Genomic DNA, 18,673 nt, shown 5'->3' with positions numbered 1-18,673 from the left:
TTATTGTTGTTTTTAAATTTAGAGGCTAAAACAAGACGCCTGGATAATTTGCAACAGCCACAGTGGCCGCCCACGGTTCAACCTATATGGCATCAATCTAATAAAAAAAACAAAAATGTATGCACCATTAAATTTTAATTATTATAAATACTATATTTTAAGCATTGGTGTCCCTGAAATACTGCAGTAGAATTTAAAAAAAAAAAAAAAAAAGTACCCACAATCAGGACATAAAGCACCTTGAGGCGACTGCTGTTGCAATTTGGCGCTATATAAATAAAATTGAATTGTATTGAACATTATAGAAAGTTATGAGATATCTATGATAAGACTGTTTTTCCCCTTTTCTTGAGCTTGTTTTAAAATTGATGTTGCCAAGCTCACAAGTGCTTCAACAGCTGTCAGAAAGTCGAAAAACTTTAATTGAACTTTCAAGATTTTATAATTTCATGAAGAACAAAGACACTGTAAGACAGTTGCAATTAATGCCATCAGTTTAATATAAGAAGAAGAAAAAAAAGAAAAAAAAAAAGTGCATCAGGCACAGAAATTGTTTTTATGGAAATTGTTTCTTCAAAATAAAAGCTTTTCAGTACTTGAGATTTACTAAAAAGACACCCTGTACGGAAAATCATAGTTGTTATTCAAGTCACGAGTCGTCCTCTGCTCTCTCTGTGTTGGTACACACTTTCCTCTCCACTGCTTACTTAACCTATGAGATTAAACATGTGGTCGCACATCTGAGAAACTGTGCACTTGCTAAAATATTAATGACACACAGCACACTGGTGAGACTTCTGAGCTGCCACAGTGAATCCCAATCATTCCTCAAAGGCAGCCGGCATGGGGCGATTCAGCTGATGGTGTCACTGGCTCTGCAGGTTGAACTGAAACATGACGTGTAGCACAGCCACATCATTTGCCCATGGTTTTGTTAAAGGCTACTACTGTATTTTAGGATATCACAGCATTAAAAAACAAAAAACAAACAAAAAAAACCAAAACACCATTCACAACATTCCACAATGTGAGCAGATATTACTTTTCACAGAAACACTGTGATCATCTTAAAAAAAACTGAAACACTTAAGAGGATGAAACGAGCAGTTGTTTAAAGAGTCCAGCACAGTTTGTATATCTTAGCTCTTATGGCCTACGCTAGAGGTTAAAGAACTACCACAAAGCCATACCTGTGCAGCCTCCTCTCTCCTCCAGATGCATTTTAGGAATGAGACATCCTTAAAAACGGCACACTTGAGACAGGATTTCCAGGGAGGACAGAGGAGACGAGAAGTAACACATTAGAGAAACACATACGTGCCCATGCTACAGTATTGCTTGGCCTGTTGGTGCTGTGGACAACTGATATACTTAATCACAGGGAGAACAGTAAAACAATAAGCGATGTTGTTCATATGCTAAAAATGGATTTTAGCCTGTTGCTAGGTGGTTGCTCAACATGCATAATTCAGATTTTGTGGATATAAATAAGAAGTTATGAAATTAAAGCTAATTTTATAAGGTGTTATAGGAATGTAAAGGCTAAAAAGCAGTCATTTGAGCCTCTTGCTAGGTGGTTGCTAGGCAATACCAGGACCTAATAATACCTGACATAGATGAGAACCTTCAGAGGCCTTCAAGATGTACCTTTGTGCCAAGTTTGGTGGCTCAAGTGATTGTGTGGGAGGAATTCACAGATAATGACAAACCCCTTCATCCAGTTTCACCTGTGTGACTTTAATATGGCCACAGACTATTGCTGTGCTTGGGACAATTATCAAGCTATGGAATAGTTTAATAATAGTTTAAGTTTGAGAGCTCCAATGTGGTATAATGTGTTTGAAACTGCCTCTGCTTGGAGTATGTGGTGCATGCTCCAGGCAGCGCAATAGAAGAACTCAAACCTCTGATGCCCTCATGTTAGTGAGTGCAGATCCTGAGGCAGAAAGCCTGAGTTAACAGACAGAGATGGCAGTGATGGCAAAATTTTGTTTTCTCATTTAAACAGCATCACTACCTTTTAAAAGGCTTTAAATAATTAATGAGTCCACTAAGACGACCAGCCGAGTGAGTTTTAAGCACCAAAATTAAACCTGTGTAAATAGTACAGTACAAATACAGGATTAGCAGTAGAGTCAGTGTGACGTGACTCGAGGAGTAACTGGTCTGTTATAACTTAGAGGTCTGGCCATTAGTTGGTGTAGCAGAGCGTGAGAGGACTTTGGTCTGCAGGAAGTCAGACACAACTGGAGCGACGATGTCAGGCTTATTCAGGTGGATGTGATGATCACCTGGAACAGTCACCACGGATTGCTGAAAACACAGATGAGACCAGTCACGATGGTGAATAAAGCAGGCTTTCAACATGGAATAAAGGACTTTCCGGCCACTTGAGCCGCAGACTGCGAAGCACAGAAAGATCTGCCCAGCAGGGAGCGAGTTCTCTGATCGCAAAAACTGACCCTAGTTCTCTTTTTATTTCTGAAATCACTAAACATTTTCATGGTGAGTTTAAGGTCTCAATCACACAAGTAAAGAATTCAACATGGAAACCAATGACATAATGGCTACATCCATCTTTTTATGCAGTTTAGGTCATGAACTTAGACTAAATCTGAAAAGTCTTTCAAGGTTAGTTTAGTTCAGTGTGGTTTGTAGACATTTATTTATGCACAGCTCTCCTTAGATCACATTACAGTCGGGCTGACGTCTGGACTTTGACTGGCCGATTGCAACAACTTGATTCTTTTCTTCTTCAGTCATTCTGTTTTCTGCTGTGCTTGGGATGATTGTCCCGTTTCATGGTATTATTTTAGCCAAGCTTTAACTGTTTGACAGATTGCCTCGTATCCGACTCCAGAATTCTCTAGTATACAGAGAAGTTTGCGGTTGACTCAATGACTGCGAGGTGCTTGGGACCTGTGACTGCAAAACAAGCCCAAATCATTACTCTTCCTCCTCCGTGCTTCACTGTTGGTATGAAACATTTGTGCTGGTGTGCTGTGTTTAGCGTTGTGGTCAAACATCTCCATGTTAGTTCCGGAAGTCATGTGATTTGTTCAGCACCTCTGCAAACCTAAAATGTGCTGCCATATTCTTTTTACCGAGAAGAGGTATCCATACTTGTTCAGTCTTTTTCTCTTATTGTGCCATCACGAAGTTTAACATTGAACATGCTAACTAAGTCCGAGATGCATTGAAGCATTGTGTTAACACACTTGTTCCAGCTTCTGATTCTATAGAGTTAATCACAGTTACTGATTATCAATTAATCAAGTGCACTACATTAGCAGCACTTGACTGCTACTTACCCTCATGGCTGCTATGAAAAGCCATTTTAAATGACTGTGTGTTAAACTTGTAAACATGAAGTCCTCCATGTTTACAGCAGCATCGCAAGTCATTTGGAATATTTTTGGGCGCTTAATGAATGCAAGTCCTACGTTCGCTCTCACATCTCTACTTTAATCTCTACAAACACCTGAGGGAAAGAGCTGAATGCTCCACTGTGCTCACCACATGCCACGCTTATCTTTTGTTTCTCAGTGAAAATCTGACTGGGAAAGAAACCCACTCAGTGGAGACGATTGGTGGAAACGCATCCTCTGCTCTCCCTCATCAGCAGCACTTGACCAAGTTCCTGTATGTAGGTCAGTGTTGAGATTCACAGCTATATAAATTTCTGCTGCTCCTGAGACACTGAGCTCATACTGCACTGCTACTCTAGCATCCGTGCAGCTGTCTGTCTGCTAGGAACAATTATGCGCAGGCTTAACGGCTAAAAATAAACACGGGGATGCAAACATACCTGCTTTCCACAAACAGACTGTTAGGTGCACTCACATTTTTGTCCCTGTAGGCCTGAAGAAGTGCTGATGTAAATTTTTTTTGCTCGTCTTCAGCAAATATTTTGTCCAAGCCACTTTCTGCTCTGTAAAGACAAAAAAAATTTGCAAATCTATTTTGTCTCTTATTTTTTTCCACAAGCAATAAGAGAACGAGAGGCAGGAGACCATCTTACAGAACAACTAGGACAGAGGCCGTGATCCTTGAATGCAGCTCCAGACTCTGCTCCAAACTGATGCGTGCTATGTTTTTCTGAAATTGAGAAACATTGTGCACATTTATACCATCTGCTGCAAATGACAGCTTGGGTAGAAATGATCAGGGGAAACCTACCAGATTAACACGAAAGTCTCTGGAGAACACAACTCCTGCAAGGGAAAGAGAAGTTACACTTTAAACATAAGGGGAAAAAGAAATAGAGATGAGTCTTGAGAGAAGGTAAACGAGAGGAAGATAAACACGCACCTCCCTCAACCTGAACCAGACCTCGCTCCAGAAGGATTTTCGCAGAGCGTTCAGAAAGAGTTTGGTTTACAGACATCAACCTGAAGGTTGCAAAAACAAAGTTAGCGCATGAGTGAACTCCTTTAAAACTGCCGATAAGGGAAGGCGCTTTACCTTTCTACTGCCTTCTCGTAAGTGTACACTCTCTTCTTCTCCTCCATCGTTTTTTCAAACAGAAGCATCTCTTCGAACCCCTGCCTGATCACTTTGGGCATTTCCTTCTGCGAGGGAGCAGAGATAAATAAGGACAGCAACTGAAAACGACTCACAAGGGTGAATTGTACAGGAATAATATAGAGACATGCAACATGCAATAATATAATGTAAAGCCTTAGCCCAGGCCTAAAGGTCAAAATCGCGCCAGACTCAATTACACTGGTGGCCGCAAGTGTTTCTTAAATGCAACGCCTTTCAAAATGTCAAACCGCCTACAGCATTTTTCATTTTCTCACAATCCAGACTTCATCAGACACTGTCACAAAGTCATGAAGCCCTGAAGTGTAAATCAAACTATAATTAGCTAGAGGTCACCAGAGAGGTGTTTCTCTCTGAGGGGGGCTTCTCGTCACTGCAAATTATATGCTCTCAAAAACCGAGCACCTCCTCTACTTTTCACCTACACCTCAACGTGTTCAGGAGAAAAACTTAATTTAGATGAAGTTGCTAGACAACAGCAGCCTTTTTGCATACTATAACAGAAGCTGTCACATTAAAGTTCATCAAAAATAAATAAATAAATAAATAAATAAATAAATAGTTGTCCACTTTTGAAAGCGGCACCCAGGTCATCTTTCTGTTTGCTGGAAAAGAAACATTGGAGTAAATCAAACAGCTCTTATTTCACACATAACAGCCCTTTTTAAGCTGTAACTAAGAAGTTTGTTCTTGTTCTACACAGAAGACTGGAAAATTTAAATAATAGCAGGCTGGATGAGATAATACAAACACAGTGAGAGGCCTAACAATGCTTAAAAATCACACTTCACTCAGGAAGAAGTAATCGGAGACACGTCAGCGTTATAATTTCCCCCTTCATGGGTTCACATGATGCACAAGACGGTGTAAATGAACCGCTGATGGGAATTGTATTTATGGTGACAAACAGTGCTGCGGAAAAGTCTTGCAATACCCTTTATTTCTTTACATTTTGTTTCCAAGGAGCCAGATTTTCTTATAATGCTTTAAAGTGGTCTTGAAAAGCAGTTCTCCTGACTCCAAATTACACAAAAACTGGAAAAATCAGTATGTAGCGATGAATTAGAGAATTCAGTATTTGTGGTTCCAGTTTGTGTCAGTATAAGCAGAGGAGGAACAACACTGACTATCTAGGCCAGGGGTGGGCAATCCCGGTCCACGAGGGCCGGTGTCTCTGCAGGTTTTAGATCTCACCTTGGGTCAACACACCTGAATCACATGATTAGTTCGTTACCAGGCCTCTGGAGAACTTCAAGACATGTTGAGGAGCTAATTTAGCCATTTAAATCAGCTGCGTTGGTTCGAGGACACATCTAAAACCTGCAGGGACACCGGCCCTCGTGGCCTGAGATTGCCCACCCCTGCTCTAGGCTGTCTAGAGCCATCTGCAAAACACAGTGGAGGCTCTGCCCTGGTTTGAAGCTGCATTTCATCTGGTGGTGTTGGAGATCTTATCAAATTGATGGAATTATAAAAACATATGGTCAGATTTTGATCCACCCCATCTGACTGGTAACAGTTTCATTTTTCAGTATGACAATGCTTCCAAACACACCGTCAATGCAGTAAAGTGAAATGACGGGCGACTCAAGACTTTTGCACGACACTGTATTGCTACTTTAACGATAACATTATTGAAGTCACGCAGGCTTCCCAATCACATTTGAACCAAAGCTTCCACAGGTTGTGCAGAAAAGGTTTGATCATTTTTCTGATATGTAGTTTTACTTAACTAGAATAATCTACAGAGCCAGGTCTGCCTTGATGCCCCAAGAGCAACCCACATTTCATGAGGACTGGAAATCAATTATTATGGAGCATTTCTAGAAGAAGCTGGAAAGAAAATCATGGTGGACAGAACAGACTTTTCCCCCCCACAGCAGACATCTCGTTTTGGGGAGAAATAATCATTGATAACCAGTGTACCAGTGATGGCTGCACTACTGCATTTTTTGGATGCTGGTTAGCCATCATGGCTCCCTGGGACACCTGCTAGAACCGTAACACCGCTACACCTGCTCTCCCCCCACTGAGCTACTAGTGGCCTGCACTGGCAAAAGCACACCAGAGGACAGGCCAATATTTCAAGCCATATTATTTGTGGAAAACAGTAAATCATACGCAGCTACTGTTCAGTTGCATACTAAAACAATGCCACAGTGGCCCCAGGCTCGACTCACAAATTCACTTAGGGTGAGGTAAGACATGAAAAGTGAGCATTCAACTACTTCAGTCTGGCATGTATATCCAACACCTTTACCCTAACCCTTTTCTAACTTATTCTAATTCTTTCAATGTGCCACTACATAGGTTGGGATGGTGGTGGGGGGTGTACAGGGTTAACCGTATACTGGGTGAGTCAGAGAATGTGTGGGTATCATCTGTTTCTGTATTGTTGAATAATGTTTCCTATGAAAACAGATGTGGAGTAACAAAGGAAAAAAAAGAAACAAGTACCTGGTCTGTAGGTAAAAATCCGTAGGAGTCCAGCAGCACAACGGCATCCACCATCTCCGGATACAGAGCGCTGAACTGCAGAAGACGCCACATGGACAATGATGCCACCCAATAAAGCACAGCACTCTCAAATGTGTCTTAATCGTAAGTCACCTACCATTCCTGCAACGTTACCACCTGAAATACAAAGAGGTGGACAGAGAAATAAAATAAACGTACGCTTTTAAACGTTTTAAAGCTTGAATTCTTTATACAGCTGCACTCACCCATGCTGTGGCCTATAATGGAGAATTTGCTCCACTGCAGAGCTGTGGGAGTAATTTCACACATCATCAACCAGGTTCAGTATCTCATCACAGAACACAGACCATTTTTAGCTCAAAGAAATCCTCACTGCTGTGATTCAGCTGTCAGGAAGATGCATGGCAGCTCTGGCAATATGCTCGAAATTAATAACATTCATTAAAGGGCCTTTTTTTCTAGATCCATAAACTGCATATTAAATTATGTCAAATGTATATTCATATTAAAATCATCTCATTTTCAACTGCAGTGTATGCTCTACCTCAGAGGTCAGAGTTTGCCCACTTTTAAAAAAAAACAACAAAACTGTCAAAGCTCACAAAGCATCCTGTGAAAAAGCCACAGATGCTTTTATATTCATATATTTTACATTCCCTCTGATCCACAGTGAAGGCTGAGTATTATGACACTGTTACGGATGATGCGGCAACTCATCACTGCCTATGAGCACAGCGTGAGTGGGTGAAACTTCAACAGTGGGGCTGCTTCAGTCCTCTGTGACGGGCCGTAGCTGTGATCGTGACTGCAGGATGGCTGAGCTTTGGCGTAACACCCGCATCAGGTAGTTGGTGGTACTCCAAGTATAGATAAATATGTTACAGGCGCATTTATCTACACACCAAGCCACCCAAACTGTGCTCAGTTTGGGTGAAGCCACATTAGGTGATCACCGCATGTACGTTTGATTAAACTAGGAGGAGTAGCCAAGACTTGTAGAGAAATGATAGGTCAGTTAACACAAGACAGCTCTTTCATACACTGTGCCTTTTTTATGGAAATGGATCAAACTGGCTTGCATCATGTCAAACATGTTGATGGAAAACAGCATCTTCTGTTCCACATGGGTGGCCTTTAAGCCTTTTGTTTTATACTGTAATAAAAATATTGTAAATTTACCACAAACATCCCACTGTGTGTTTTGATTATGTGTCTCATATAACCAAAAAACACAGTGAATCATCCTTCAGCCACAGCAGCCCCCGGCTCTAGAACGGTCCGAGTCCAGGATGTGATTTCAGCACACATCATCTACTGGCCTTCATTTACATTTTCAGCTTTTTATCCTTTGCTCTTCAAACCTCACTGTTTTCCTCCTTCTAATTCGAAAGCTTTGCCAAGATTTTTACAGATTTTTAGAGTTTCATTGTTAAACTTTTTTTCCAAAACACAATTTTTTGTTCGGGGCTACAAGCCTGCTTCAAGTGCAAACTAAAACAATAATTATTTACATTTAAATTAACAATAACTATAACTAAAGTTTGCAGTAGTTCCCAGTTATACTGCAGCCATGCTGCCTCCCGAACACCTGCGGTGTATTTATTACATACCTGTCATCACAGGCTCAGGCTTAATGCTAGCTCATGTTAACAGGACCAGTGAAGGATAGTTACCGTGCAGTCATGAATACATAAATAGCATCATAGCCTGAGCATTAGACACATCCGCATCTTCAGCCAGCAGCTGTGCTGGCTGCAGGAGCTGTATACTGCTGCAGCTTGCCTTTGAGAGCAGTAACGAGCAATAAATATGTCATGTTAGCTGTCACAACATTTCTCACAGAGTTTCTCTCAACCTAATGGACCAAAGCGACTCCCATGGATATGAGGGAAAGCAACTAAGTGTAGAGTTAAAGACCTCTTAGGATTATAAAATGTGGGGTGCAGAAGTTTATGGAAGGATAACATGTAAGTTTCAGCCAAAACTCGATGATCACAAACTGCAATCCTGGAACAAACACTGATATCTCTGATGGGATTTAAAGGCTTAACTGCAAGTGTCCTCGAACTCACACACCATCAACGACTCTGCGTACATCCATCACGTAGGAAGGAAAGGCGTGCAGAACTCCAGGAGGACGGTGCGACGAGCGACCGTGACCTGCCAGGTCCATTGCCACATATCGACACTCTGAGTGGAGACACAGGGAGAAGGCAAACTAAAAATCGCTTTCAGGTTAATAAGGACACAAAGCTAGGAAAACGCTCCTAATCCGTCAGCTACAATTGTAAAATCTGGGTAAAGTGCTGTGGTAATTATGTCATCCTCAGATCCAGTCTTTTTGGATGGGATGTAGCTGTTCCAGCAGCTGAGCGGCAGCACCTGTTTGCACAAGCTGTACACTCAAATTAACCGAACGCCACACACCTGAGTGAGCTGAGCAGCAGAATCCGCTGATTTTAAGAATTATTGTCCATGGGGTTCAATTTTTGGCACTGAGGTTTCTACAGTGGGAGCCACTGGAGATGGTCAATGTGCATTGTACAAAACACTCACCTTTTGGCAGAAGGGGAACAAGCGTGTTGAATGTACCGCAGTTGTCAGCCCAGCCATGCAGGCACAGCACAGGATGTCCGTGGTCAGGACCCCAGACTTTACCTCGGATCTCCCCCCACGGGACTGCCACAGAGAGCTCTGAAACTGGACACAGCGCACTCTGGTTTAACAAGACTTGCGACATCTGTCTGGTTTAGTTTCTGATCATGTGACCAACTGTATGTATTAGTTGATGTAAAGGAACAATCATTTAAAAAAAACAAAAAACTTTCCCTGGTGGTCATGTGGGTGAAATATGTCTCCTCACGCCCTAACTCCCCTTTGTTTGGAGGCGGGGCTTGGCTTTGTGGGCACAGCTTTTGTTTGACTAATTGCAGATACCTGTGTCTCACTTGCTCAATTAACCGAACAGGAATAAAAGCCGTGCTCAGCTCATTGGTACCCTGTCTTGAAGGAAGGTGAGAGCTTCTTTACTGATTCAGAAATAGTTTGTTTTCTTTGGTTAATACTTTTAACACATTTTTCAATTATGTGACTCTTTAATGTGTCTCTCTCTGTGTTTTCAGGAAACTTAAATGCCAACCTTACCACAGGTAGGAGTGACTTGACTAAATTCTGGATCCATAAAACTTTGGGAAAGTTCTCAATGAGCACCAAGTAAAGTAAGCCAAAACCTGCGCATTTGCCTTTTTATCTCTGCAAGTTTATTACTTTTCTTTAAACTTAATATGGGGTCGGAGCCCTGTTCAGCTGCGTGTCTACACTAGGTCACATTTTTAGAAAACTGTGCAAAGCTGGCAATATGTCTTCAACATGCCACTGAAAGTGGCAGGGATGTCAAACTTCAGTTAATGGGCCACAAATGATTTAATCTGCTCTAAAATCTCAATACAGCAAGTTAAATATTCACAATCTAGTTATAAAATGGGTAACAGCTTGAGACTTTTTTCTTTTGCCTCTTAATAGTATCCTTTAAAACACCTTGTCCAAGTCCCAACTTTAACTTCGCATACAGTAACTATGTAGTAATGCTGGCCTCGCCTCACTAGGAGGAGCTGAACATCTTACTGAAACTAAAGCTATTTGACTTTTTGGCAGTTTTCAGACTAGCAAAGCTAGCCAGTGAGCCGGACTGGACCCTTCAGTGGGCTGGTGCTGGACCCCAGGCCTCATGTTTGACACACGCTATTCCTACAGTTAACAATACTTTAAAATCACAAGTTCAATCGGGCAATAACCTTTGCCCCACAAACCTGTTGGCTGTCCAGATATTTTTGTTAAGTCTGTGAATGACATTTTCGCTCATATCGGCGCTGTAAGACTGCGAATGTGCTTTAATTGTAGACGAAGTCGCTACTTTGCAAACACTATTTCTTTCCCCCACTTCGGACTGCTTTAAAACGAGCACGAGCCTTGCCGGTTACCTGCTTGTTTCATTGTGCTGGATGTCACGTGTCTGACGCCTTTCAAAGCCTGCATCATCTTTGCGCCTGAAAACACTGCAAATAAAACCTGACTGACAACTTTTTTTTTTTCCTTAAACGTTTAAACTGCTTCAACCTACTTCGGGCTCTTTGACACTCACTGCTGTCTTCCGGGTGTTGGACCGCACGCGAAATTCTATTGGCTAGACACTTATTGAAGCCATAGTGTAAACCAATCACAGTTTAGAAGAGGAGGGATTTGTCGTTTGCCTCCCCAATGTTATGTGAAAAAGTCCAGCAGAGGGCCCCTGGTGGAATTCAGTGAGATTTAATCGTGTGTGTGTGTGTGTGTGTGTGTGTGTGTGTGATAGGACACTAAATTTAAAAATAGATGTGATCTGAAACTGATTTCCACTGGGAATGGAGGGGTGGAAGTTCTGTCTTCACTCTGACTTCATTTGGGGTGCTGTTGCTAAAGTCCACCTGTCTATTCAAATTTCCCCAAGGTCTCTAATGGGCAGCAAGTGCTTGGTAGGGCATTTGTCTGGTCTTGCTCCTCACTCTAAATGCAGGCTGTATCTATACTGTTTTGGTGCCACACTAGTCTTGCACACTTAAGTGTGCATTCATGCTGCAGCGGATAGTAGGCGAGTGTTCCATGCTGGAAAAATGCAGTACTTGACTTCAGCTTCATGCTCTTTTCCTAATGCTGCTTTCAACTAGACTTCAGAACTGTGCAGTATGAATGAAGACTCACGAAAGAAGGCCTTCTAATATGTCTAGTTCAACACTGATACTCAATTATAGCAATTGCAAACACGCAAACTTCTCCCAGGAAACTGGTCAGGTTAATATTATATAGTTGACACTGAATTAGTTTGTAATTTTAACAAATGAAGGCATCAGCAGATCGCAGCCTACCCCCCCCCCCCCCCCCCCCCCCCTCCCAAGTCATTAACTGTATTTGACCTCGGATCAGATGTGTCACCTGATTCCAAATTATGTTCAAATGCATCCAAGCTGGACTGTGCAGCATCTGTGTACACCCTTTCCATTTGCTTGAGAGGCAAGATGATTCAATTGTGAACATCAACACGGTGCACTTTAGCAGTTATGTGGGGGGGGATGCAATTTGCCTGCAAACCTAAAACATTTACAAAGTTTGACTACTGTCCTATAGTAACTAAATGACTGCTATTGGCAGTAAAGGTCAAAATATTGACTAGGGTTTTAGTTAAGATGAGCTATAATGGGAGTGTTGTATATGACTTTGTTACCGATGTGTGCATGTCGGCATCATTGCAGTGCCTTAGCCTGGACATTTCGCTTTGCATTTTTCTTACTGGTTGCATTTGAATAATTCTGCCGTGCAGCTACCTGTGCAATGGCGTAGTAATAAATTGAAGCATGTGGGCAGCGCAGGGGCTCAGGTTTCAGGTTGGAGGGAATACCAAACAATCAGTCCTCAGTAACGGAATCTGATACATTTCAAATCGGCTGAGACTGGAATCAAAAGAAACAGAGGTTTCATTGTTCAGTGTGTACCCTTTTGAAAACTGAATAATTAGGACTCGGGCAGAAGTAAACGTGCTGAGAAAATGTGATTCGCCAACACAAACTGACCCAAAACTCGAACCAGCTATACAATCCAAATGTATCTCGTGGAAATGTAAAGTAGTTTTATTGGTCACCAGAGGGGCTTTCCTGATAATTAGTCATGAGTGTGTTTGTACATTAATTTATCTTACGCACATGGTAAATGATTTTTATACAAAACATTACAGCAGGTTTGTACTGAACAATTAAGCTGCTGGTGTCTTACATAACCTTGACTTCCTGGGTTGGTGTGTATTCTTGAGTTGGTGAGTGTGTCTGTCTGCACATATATTCTCCTGATGGAATTTCAATCACACATTTTGTACATGTGGTTGCGGGTGTTATCTGGATTTTTATAGCATCTAATTCCCTGATTACATTCACAGTGCATCAGATCTTGCATACAGTCATGACCACAACTAATCTTGGCTGTTGGATATAAAGATTCCTGTATTTCCACCAACATGGCTGATAATCTGATCTTAACTGTGTTGAAATGTTGCTATTTAAGAGTGAAATTATAAATTGATTAGCAATAAAAATATGACATGGTGCGCAGCTGTTTTTGCACATAAAATTATGCAAGGTACTGGGAAAACTGTCAGGCTTCTGACTACTTCCTCCCATTAGAGGGTTTTCTAGATTAATCATAATCTAAGTGTCTGTCCTCCCCACCACTGAAACTCAGGTGGTAGAAATCATAGTAATGCGTGTAGAAGTGTCCTTAAGTGTAGCATGGAAGAAAAGGGCACAGACTATTGTAAGCTGACTGGAGCGTGTTGTGTTTTTACTGCAGGGTATTTCTAGTAAACTAAAATCACTGGCTAGACTCAAGAAAATCAAGACTGAAACAATTCTGACATTTTAATACTCTTGGGAGGAATTTGATCAAATTTATTACAATTGAAACCCACTATCTGAATCTAAAGTCAAAATTAGGAAATTAATCTAGAAAAGTTTGATCAAAGCAGGAAAAGATCCTGAAGTATAGCGTGTGTGTGTTCTGCCTTCACATTATATCCATTGTGAAGCTTAGAATCAATGACATTTTGATGCAATTAGTTTGAATTGCTCTAGTTGAGCAGAATTACTGTATCTCTGCAGGTTTTACTGCAAAACTATTTGAGTAGCTAATGACAAACTGATAAGTGAAAGTACTGGATGAAGTTTTAGTGCAGGGATTGCTGTGAAATTCACCTGCTGTCTAATGTGAGTAGGCTGCTCTAAAATCACAAATGGAAAATTGCTTTAAGATGCTAGATTTGCAGCTTGGAAAGGTAACACTAAAACTAAATTCTCAACTAGAGCCCTATTTTTGTATGTAGTTGTTTTTGTTGTTGGTGTGGGTTTTTTTTTTTTTTGTTTTTTTCCTCCCTCAAATGACCTACTTTACTCACTCTACCTGGGCTACTTGATGGCTCGGCCACAAAACACACCAAAGATGCCCCAAGTGGCTAAGTCACCTGGAATTAAGTTTCCAGGTAGACGTTGGAGGCATTGGGAACATTTGGGAGACGTGCAGTAAGAGGCAGCCTCACAGAGAGCTGGAGGGGGGGGGGGGAAAACAAACTTGGTGACAGCACAGAGGGAGGGAGTATAAAAGGTCAGCTCTGGGGGGTTTAGTCAGGACAAGAGGAATTTGGTGTAACTACACAGGATATATTACAAGCTTGCAGGTAAGGCAATGGATTCTGCAATAATAGAATTAATTAAACAATATATATCATGACTTGGGAGTTAAACATTTCAGGGGTAAAATTAATCTTAAACTTTTTTTTTCTTTCAGGATGCTTGGGAATCTGAGTTTTTCAGTTAAAGGGGGAAATGTAAAATGTCAACACTGCTAAATTAAAAGCTATCTTAATAAACTAGCGTAAGCAGAACAAAGGAAATGCATGACTGATTAGTGCACTGTGGGATAATCTGTAAGAACTTCACTCTGTTTACATATCGCGCAGCGTTCTCATGACCTCAAATGCATTAAAACTAAAAGTGAATCTGGTTTCACTTCAAATAAACTATTTAAAGCTATACTGAGGTTGCCAGTCAGACTCCCTGAGTTCATCTGAGGTAATATATCCATCTTTCACAAGTTGCCCTTGACTGATATTGTTGTTGGTTCTCAGCCATTAACTCAAACAGAAGTGCAGTACAGGATAACTGCATCTGTAACTGACAAGCTTCATATAATCAGGCAACTTTTTTTTTTTTCTTTCACTCTCTCCCCTCATCTTCTCAGATCATGGGGGACTTTGACGCAGTTCTGAAGTACTGGGGACCAGTGGAAGCAGACTACACTGGCTATGGGAGCCTGGTTTTGAACCGGTCAGTGACTCTGGAAAGAAAAATAAGATTGTACTCGTTGTAGGTCTCATTACTCAGACCTGTGGCCAGGAGTTTAAAAATTCATCTCCTCCAGTGCAGTTTAAGAATAGAATTCATGTGTTATTTATGCCACCACCTGTCTAATTGCACACTTGGCAACCACTGCCACATCACTAACTTTTATGATGCCTAAATCTGTGTTTGTTTAAAACACGGAGATATTAAATCTTTGTCTTAAGGTCATGGTTGATGTTTGACTCGGTTATATTCAGTTGCTTCAGATTTCCTCCCCCCTTCTAATTTGTGTTAATGGACAAGAGGGAAAAACGCCATTAACTGATCTAATTTAATTTCCAAACTTCCGCCAGTGCCAACACAAACATGAGCATATTGAGGATCATAATGGCGGCACAGGAGCTATTCTACTGAAGGAGATGGGATGGGCCTTATCAAAGCGGTCCCATGTGTTTGTATCCAGTCTTATCACAGCCAGGAATAAACATTTTGTGCATAAGAGTGATGTAATCAAAGTAGGATAAATTATGGCGTCTACACTGCCACCCTAAATGGCTAAAATGCAAACCATGATCTGTGTGGTATGACCCTGCTGCTCTATTTCCTCTTCAGTTTATTCACGGAGCACCCGGAGACCCAGAAGCTGTTCCCCAAATTTGTCGGCATCCCTCAGGGTGAGCTGGCCAGTAGCTCTGCTGTTGCTGACCATGGAGCCACCGTGCTAAAGAAACTGGGCGAACTGCTGAAGGCCAAAGGCAACCATGCTGCCATTCTCAAACCTCTGGCCAACAGCCATGCAACAAAGCACAAGATCCCCATTAACAACTTCAAGGTGAGCTTAGTGTGCAAGAGGACAAAGTTTACTGTAGCTCCATCACCTCATGCTTGCTGTTAAACTGAGCTTGACTGAAGTAAATGAATTTTTCTCCTTCCAGCTGATCTCTGAGGTCATCGTTAAAGTCTTTGCAGAGAAGGCTGGACTCGATGCCGCTGGACAACAGGGCCTGAGGAACGTGATGAGCAAAGTCATCGCTGACCTTGAGGTCAGCTACAAAGAGCTGGGCTTCACAGGCTGAGACTGACTTACTACTCTTCCATACAGAGCTGAAGACATGAAAAATATCCACATGCAAATGATTTATAGGGAAATTGAAAGCCTCAGTAATCTGTATGTTACACTTTCTGGAATCAGTTTGATTCAGAGTTGCTTGGTTTACTGTATTCAACTGCTTTACACTTCTAGTGTCACTCAGAAATTAACAGCTTTGTGTTTCAGCTAAATAAAATTCTTGATCTGCATTCTTGAACTTGGAAACGCATAATGCTGAAATCACTCGTAACAATAAAACTCTCTGCACTACTTTGTCCATTGAAGTTCTGTTTGTTTGTTTTTTTTTTTTCTCATTCTACACATTTGAATATGCATTGTCCTGACACGTTATAGTTAAACTTGATAGTGGCTGCTGACTGATCTGAAAGTCAACTGAGGACATTTGTCAGACTGTCTTGATAAGCAAGTAAAGAGTGAAACCCTTGGTGTTGGCATGCGTGCCCGTGGTCTCAAAGACACTCAAAAAAACCCTCAAATTGCTCAGTATTGTTGGACTCTCACGCAGGGTATTATCTTTCAGACTCACTTTCCACTCTTGGTCACATTCATCCTGTGAACAGGATGAGACAAAGACTTTAGCAGTCCCTCTCACAGGGAGCTATTAGGACCTATCACCTGATCTGTGGACGTTACAAGAAGCAGAGTCCGTCACATGAGCAGCTTTGGGACCTCCATTACTTCAACTTCCTGTGAGGCTGTTTTCAAGAGATAATACTCTTCCTTTCTCCCCGTCCCTGTGTTCAATGTTATCCTGGCTGCTCAGGGGAGGGGGGAGTAACCCTGAGCTCTTCTCACTCTTTACAAATTTGGAGCCCCCTCATCACCTGTTTCTTGGTTGTGTCCATTGTTTCCAGTAGAAAAAAATCTATAACATATGAAAGCAATGAGTTTTTCACAGGAAAAAGGCAAAATCAAATGATGCAGTGAATATTTTACAACCGGTAAATTCAAAAAAACATAGCATCTGGTTTTTGAGGCACTGCAGAGGTTTTGAGAACAGACTGATAATCTGATTAAAGTGTTGTTGCCATAGAAACTCATAATATATACCCACTAGTCACTTTATTAGGTATATTCAACTACTCCTTATTGCAAATACCTAATCAGTCGCTCACAAGGCAGCAGCTTAGTGCATTTAGGCACGAATACATGGTCAGGACGACCTCCTGGAGTGCAAACAGAGCATCTGAGGTGATTTAAGAGACTTTGATTGTGGGATGGTTTTATTTCAGAAACTGATCTATTTTGATTTACTCCTACACAACGGGTGTGCATTTGTCAGTGTTGCACAAATTACAACCTAAAATGAGTCAGTGGTACTGAAGAGTCGTCCTTGGATGCCTCAAGTAATTAAAGACTCACTATTTGCACACTTTCCACATTTTGCCTGAATAAGAAGTGGAAATCACGTCTTATGGTTGAGCCATCAACTGTTTCTGAGAATGTAAAATGTGAAAAACAGCCGAGAGGGTCAAAGATAACAGCCTTATCACTGACATATCTCAGTCCCACTGACTCCTTGTTGTCCTTCCCGTTCCTGACTTGATGCCAAAACAGTGTTTGGTTAACTTCCATGACGGATGATGATAACCTATTATTAGTGAGTGTGCTAGTGCACGCATGCAGACGTGACATCAGGCACGGTGCCTCTGGTCAAACGCTTTTCAAATGCATATCCACGGGACAATAGTCTCAGGTTACTTATCCATTTAGTGGCACACAGGACAAGTGTTTTTTCACGTAATTTCACCGGCCTGGTTCTCAACTGGTACCAAAGATGGGAACGGGGTGCTCCCTGCAGACAGTTCTTCTATTATTGTCATTGTCACTGCTCCTTTTAAGACTTTTCTTTTTGATGGGTGGCTGTTCAGAAAACAAAAGAAGTAGAAATTACACCTAACATTTAAACACGAAAGACTCGGAGAGTTCAAGCCTCTGCCAGTCATGCAGCTCACTCTTTGTAGAGTATTTATATTTACTTTTATGGAAATGGGATTGCATTCATTATGTAAACATTTTTATTGTTGTTTTTAAATGAACTTTAAGTAGTGCAGCAATAACAAGTGCAAAGTGCAGGCTTTTGTTATTTGCTCTGCTGAAACTCGTTTTTTATACTTGACATCATTTTGAGTATAATTACTTTTTATTCTTTTTTATATGTGTGGATATAGGACACGTCCAGCAGTCATTTCACTTCATCGGGTGAATTTTTTTGATCATCAGTTTATTTTACTTTCCAAAGAAGATTACAAAAAAAAGAAAAGCTTAGTTTGGAACATTATAAATGTATTCAAATTGTTTTAACGGTTATGACCGGTTATTATAAGGTACGTAACAAAGTCACAATCAAATTATGCCATGCCAACAGGTTCTTGTCAATCTGAAAACCTGTTATTTTAAATGGCTCTATATTATTATCACTCTGACCTTCAGATCAATCTGTTGACCTTGAAGGAGAGGTCAGAGGTCCAATGGGAGATGATATTTTAAATCTGTGGACAATACACACCACACTTGTAAATTTCATAGCTTCTAAGTCAAATTTTTGGTCAATTTTTGATCAATAAATCGTTACGGTGACCTTGAAGACCTCAGTGGGTGAAATTTGATCGGATTGTTACAG

The 18,673-nt window shown here is 41.1% G+C and overlaps 2 protein-coding genes across 6 annotated transcripts; one reads left to right on the top strand and one right to left on the bottom strand.

The window, feature by feature from the left end:
• Positions 1–476: 476 nt before the first annotated feature.
• Positions 477–11,325, bottom strand: serhl (serine hydrolase like). 3 transcript variants are annotated; one of them, XM_082537220.1, is made up of 13 exons: positions 11,004–11,325; positions 9,580–9,723; positions 9,100–9,213; positions 7,269–7,310; positions 7,160–7,179; positions 7,003–7,077; positions 4,465–4,571; positions 4,312–4,391; positions 4,180–4,214; positions 4,022–4,098; positions 3,844–3,931; positions 1,191–1,253; positions 477–887 (listed from the first exon to the last, which is right to left on the bottom strand). In XM_082537220.1, the coding sequence occupies exons 1-13, from the start codon at positions 11,059–11,061 to the stop codon at positions 867–869; spliced, it is 924 nt and encodes a 307-aa protein (XP_082393346.1). In that variant the 5' UTR covers positions 11,062–11,325; the 3' UTR covers positions 477–866. The 3 variants fall into 3 exon arrangements, with proteins under 3 accessions (XP_082393346.1, XP_082393344.1, XP_082393345.1); XM_082537218.1 differs by having other exon boundaries at positions 1,191–2,313; positions 11,004–11,324; XM_082537219.1 differs by having other exon boundaries at positions 477–1,253.
• On the top strand, positions 9,962–16,313 carry mb (myoglobin). Of its 3 annotated transcripts, none has more exons than XM_082537226.1 (5): positions 9,962–10,037; positions 10,146–10,241; positions 14,839–14,924; positions 15,552–15,771; positions 15,875–16,313. In XM_082537226.1, the coding sequence occupies exons 3-5, from the start codon at positions 14,842–14,844 to the stop codon at positions 16,013–16,015; spliced, it is 444 nt and encodes a 147-aa protein (XP_082393352.1). In that variant the 5' UTR covers positions 9,962–10,037; positions 10,146–10,241; positions 14,839–14,841; the 3' UTR covers positions 16,016–16,313. The 3 variants fall into 3 exon arrangements, with proteins under 3 accessions (XP_082393352.1, XP_082393351.1, XP_082393353.1); XM_082537225.1 differs by having other exon boundaries at positions 9,995–10,037; positions 10,146–10,172; XM_082537227.1 differs by lacking the exons at positions 9,962–10,037; positions 10,146–10,241 and adding an exon at positions 14,234–14,275.
• Positions 16,314–18,673: the final 2,360 nt, after the last annotated feature.

This window comes from Aulonocara stuartgranti, assembly GCF_965226115.1.
Source record: "Aulonocara stuartgranti genome assembly, chromosome: 6".
NCBI classification, from domain to species: Eukaryota; Metazoa; Chordata; class Actinopteri; order Cichliformes; family Cichlidae; genus Aulonocara; species Aulonocara stuartgranti.
This window is presented reverse-complemented; position numbering and strand designations above follow the sequence as displayed.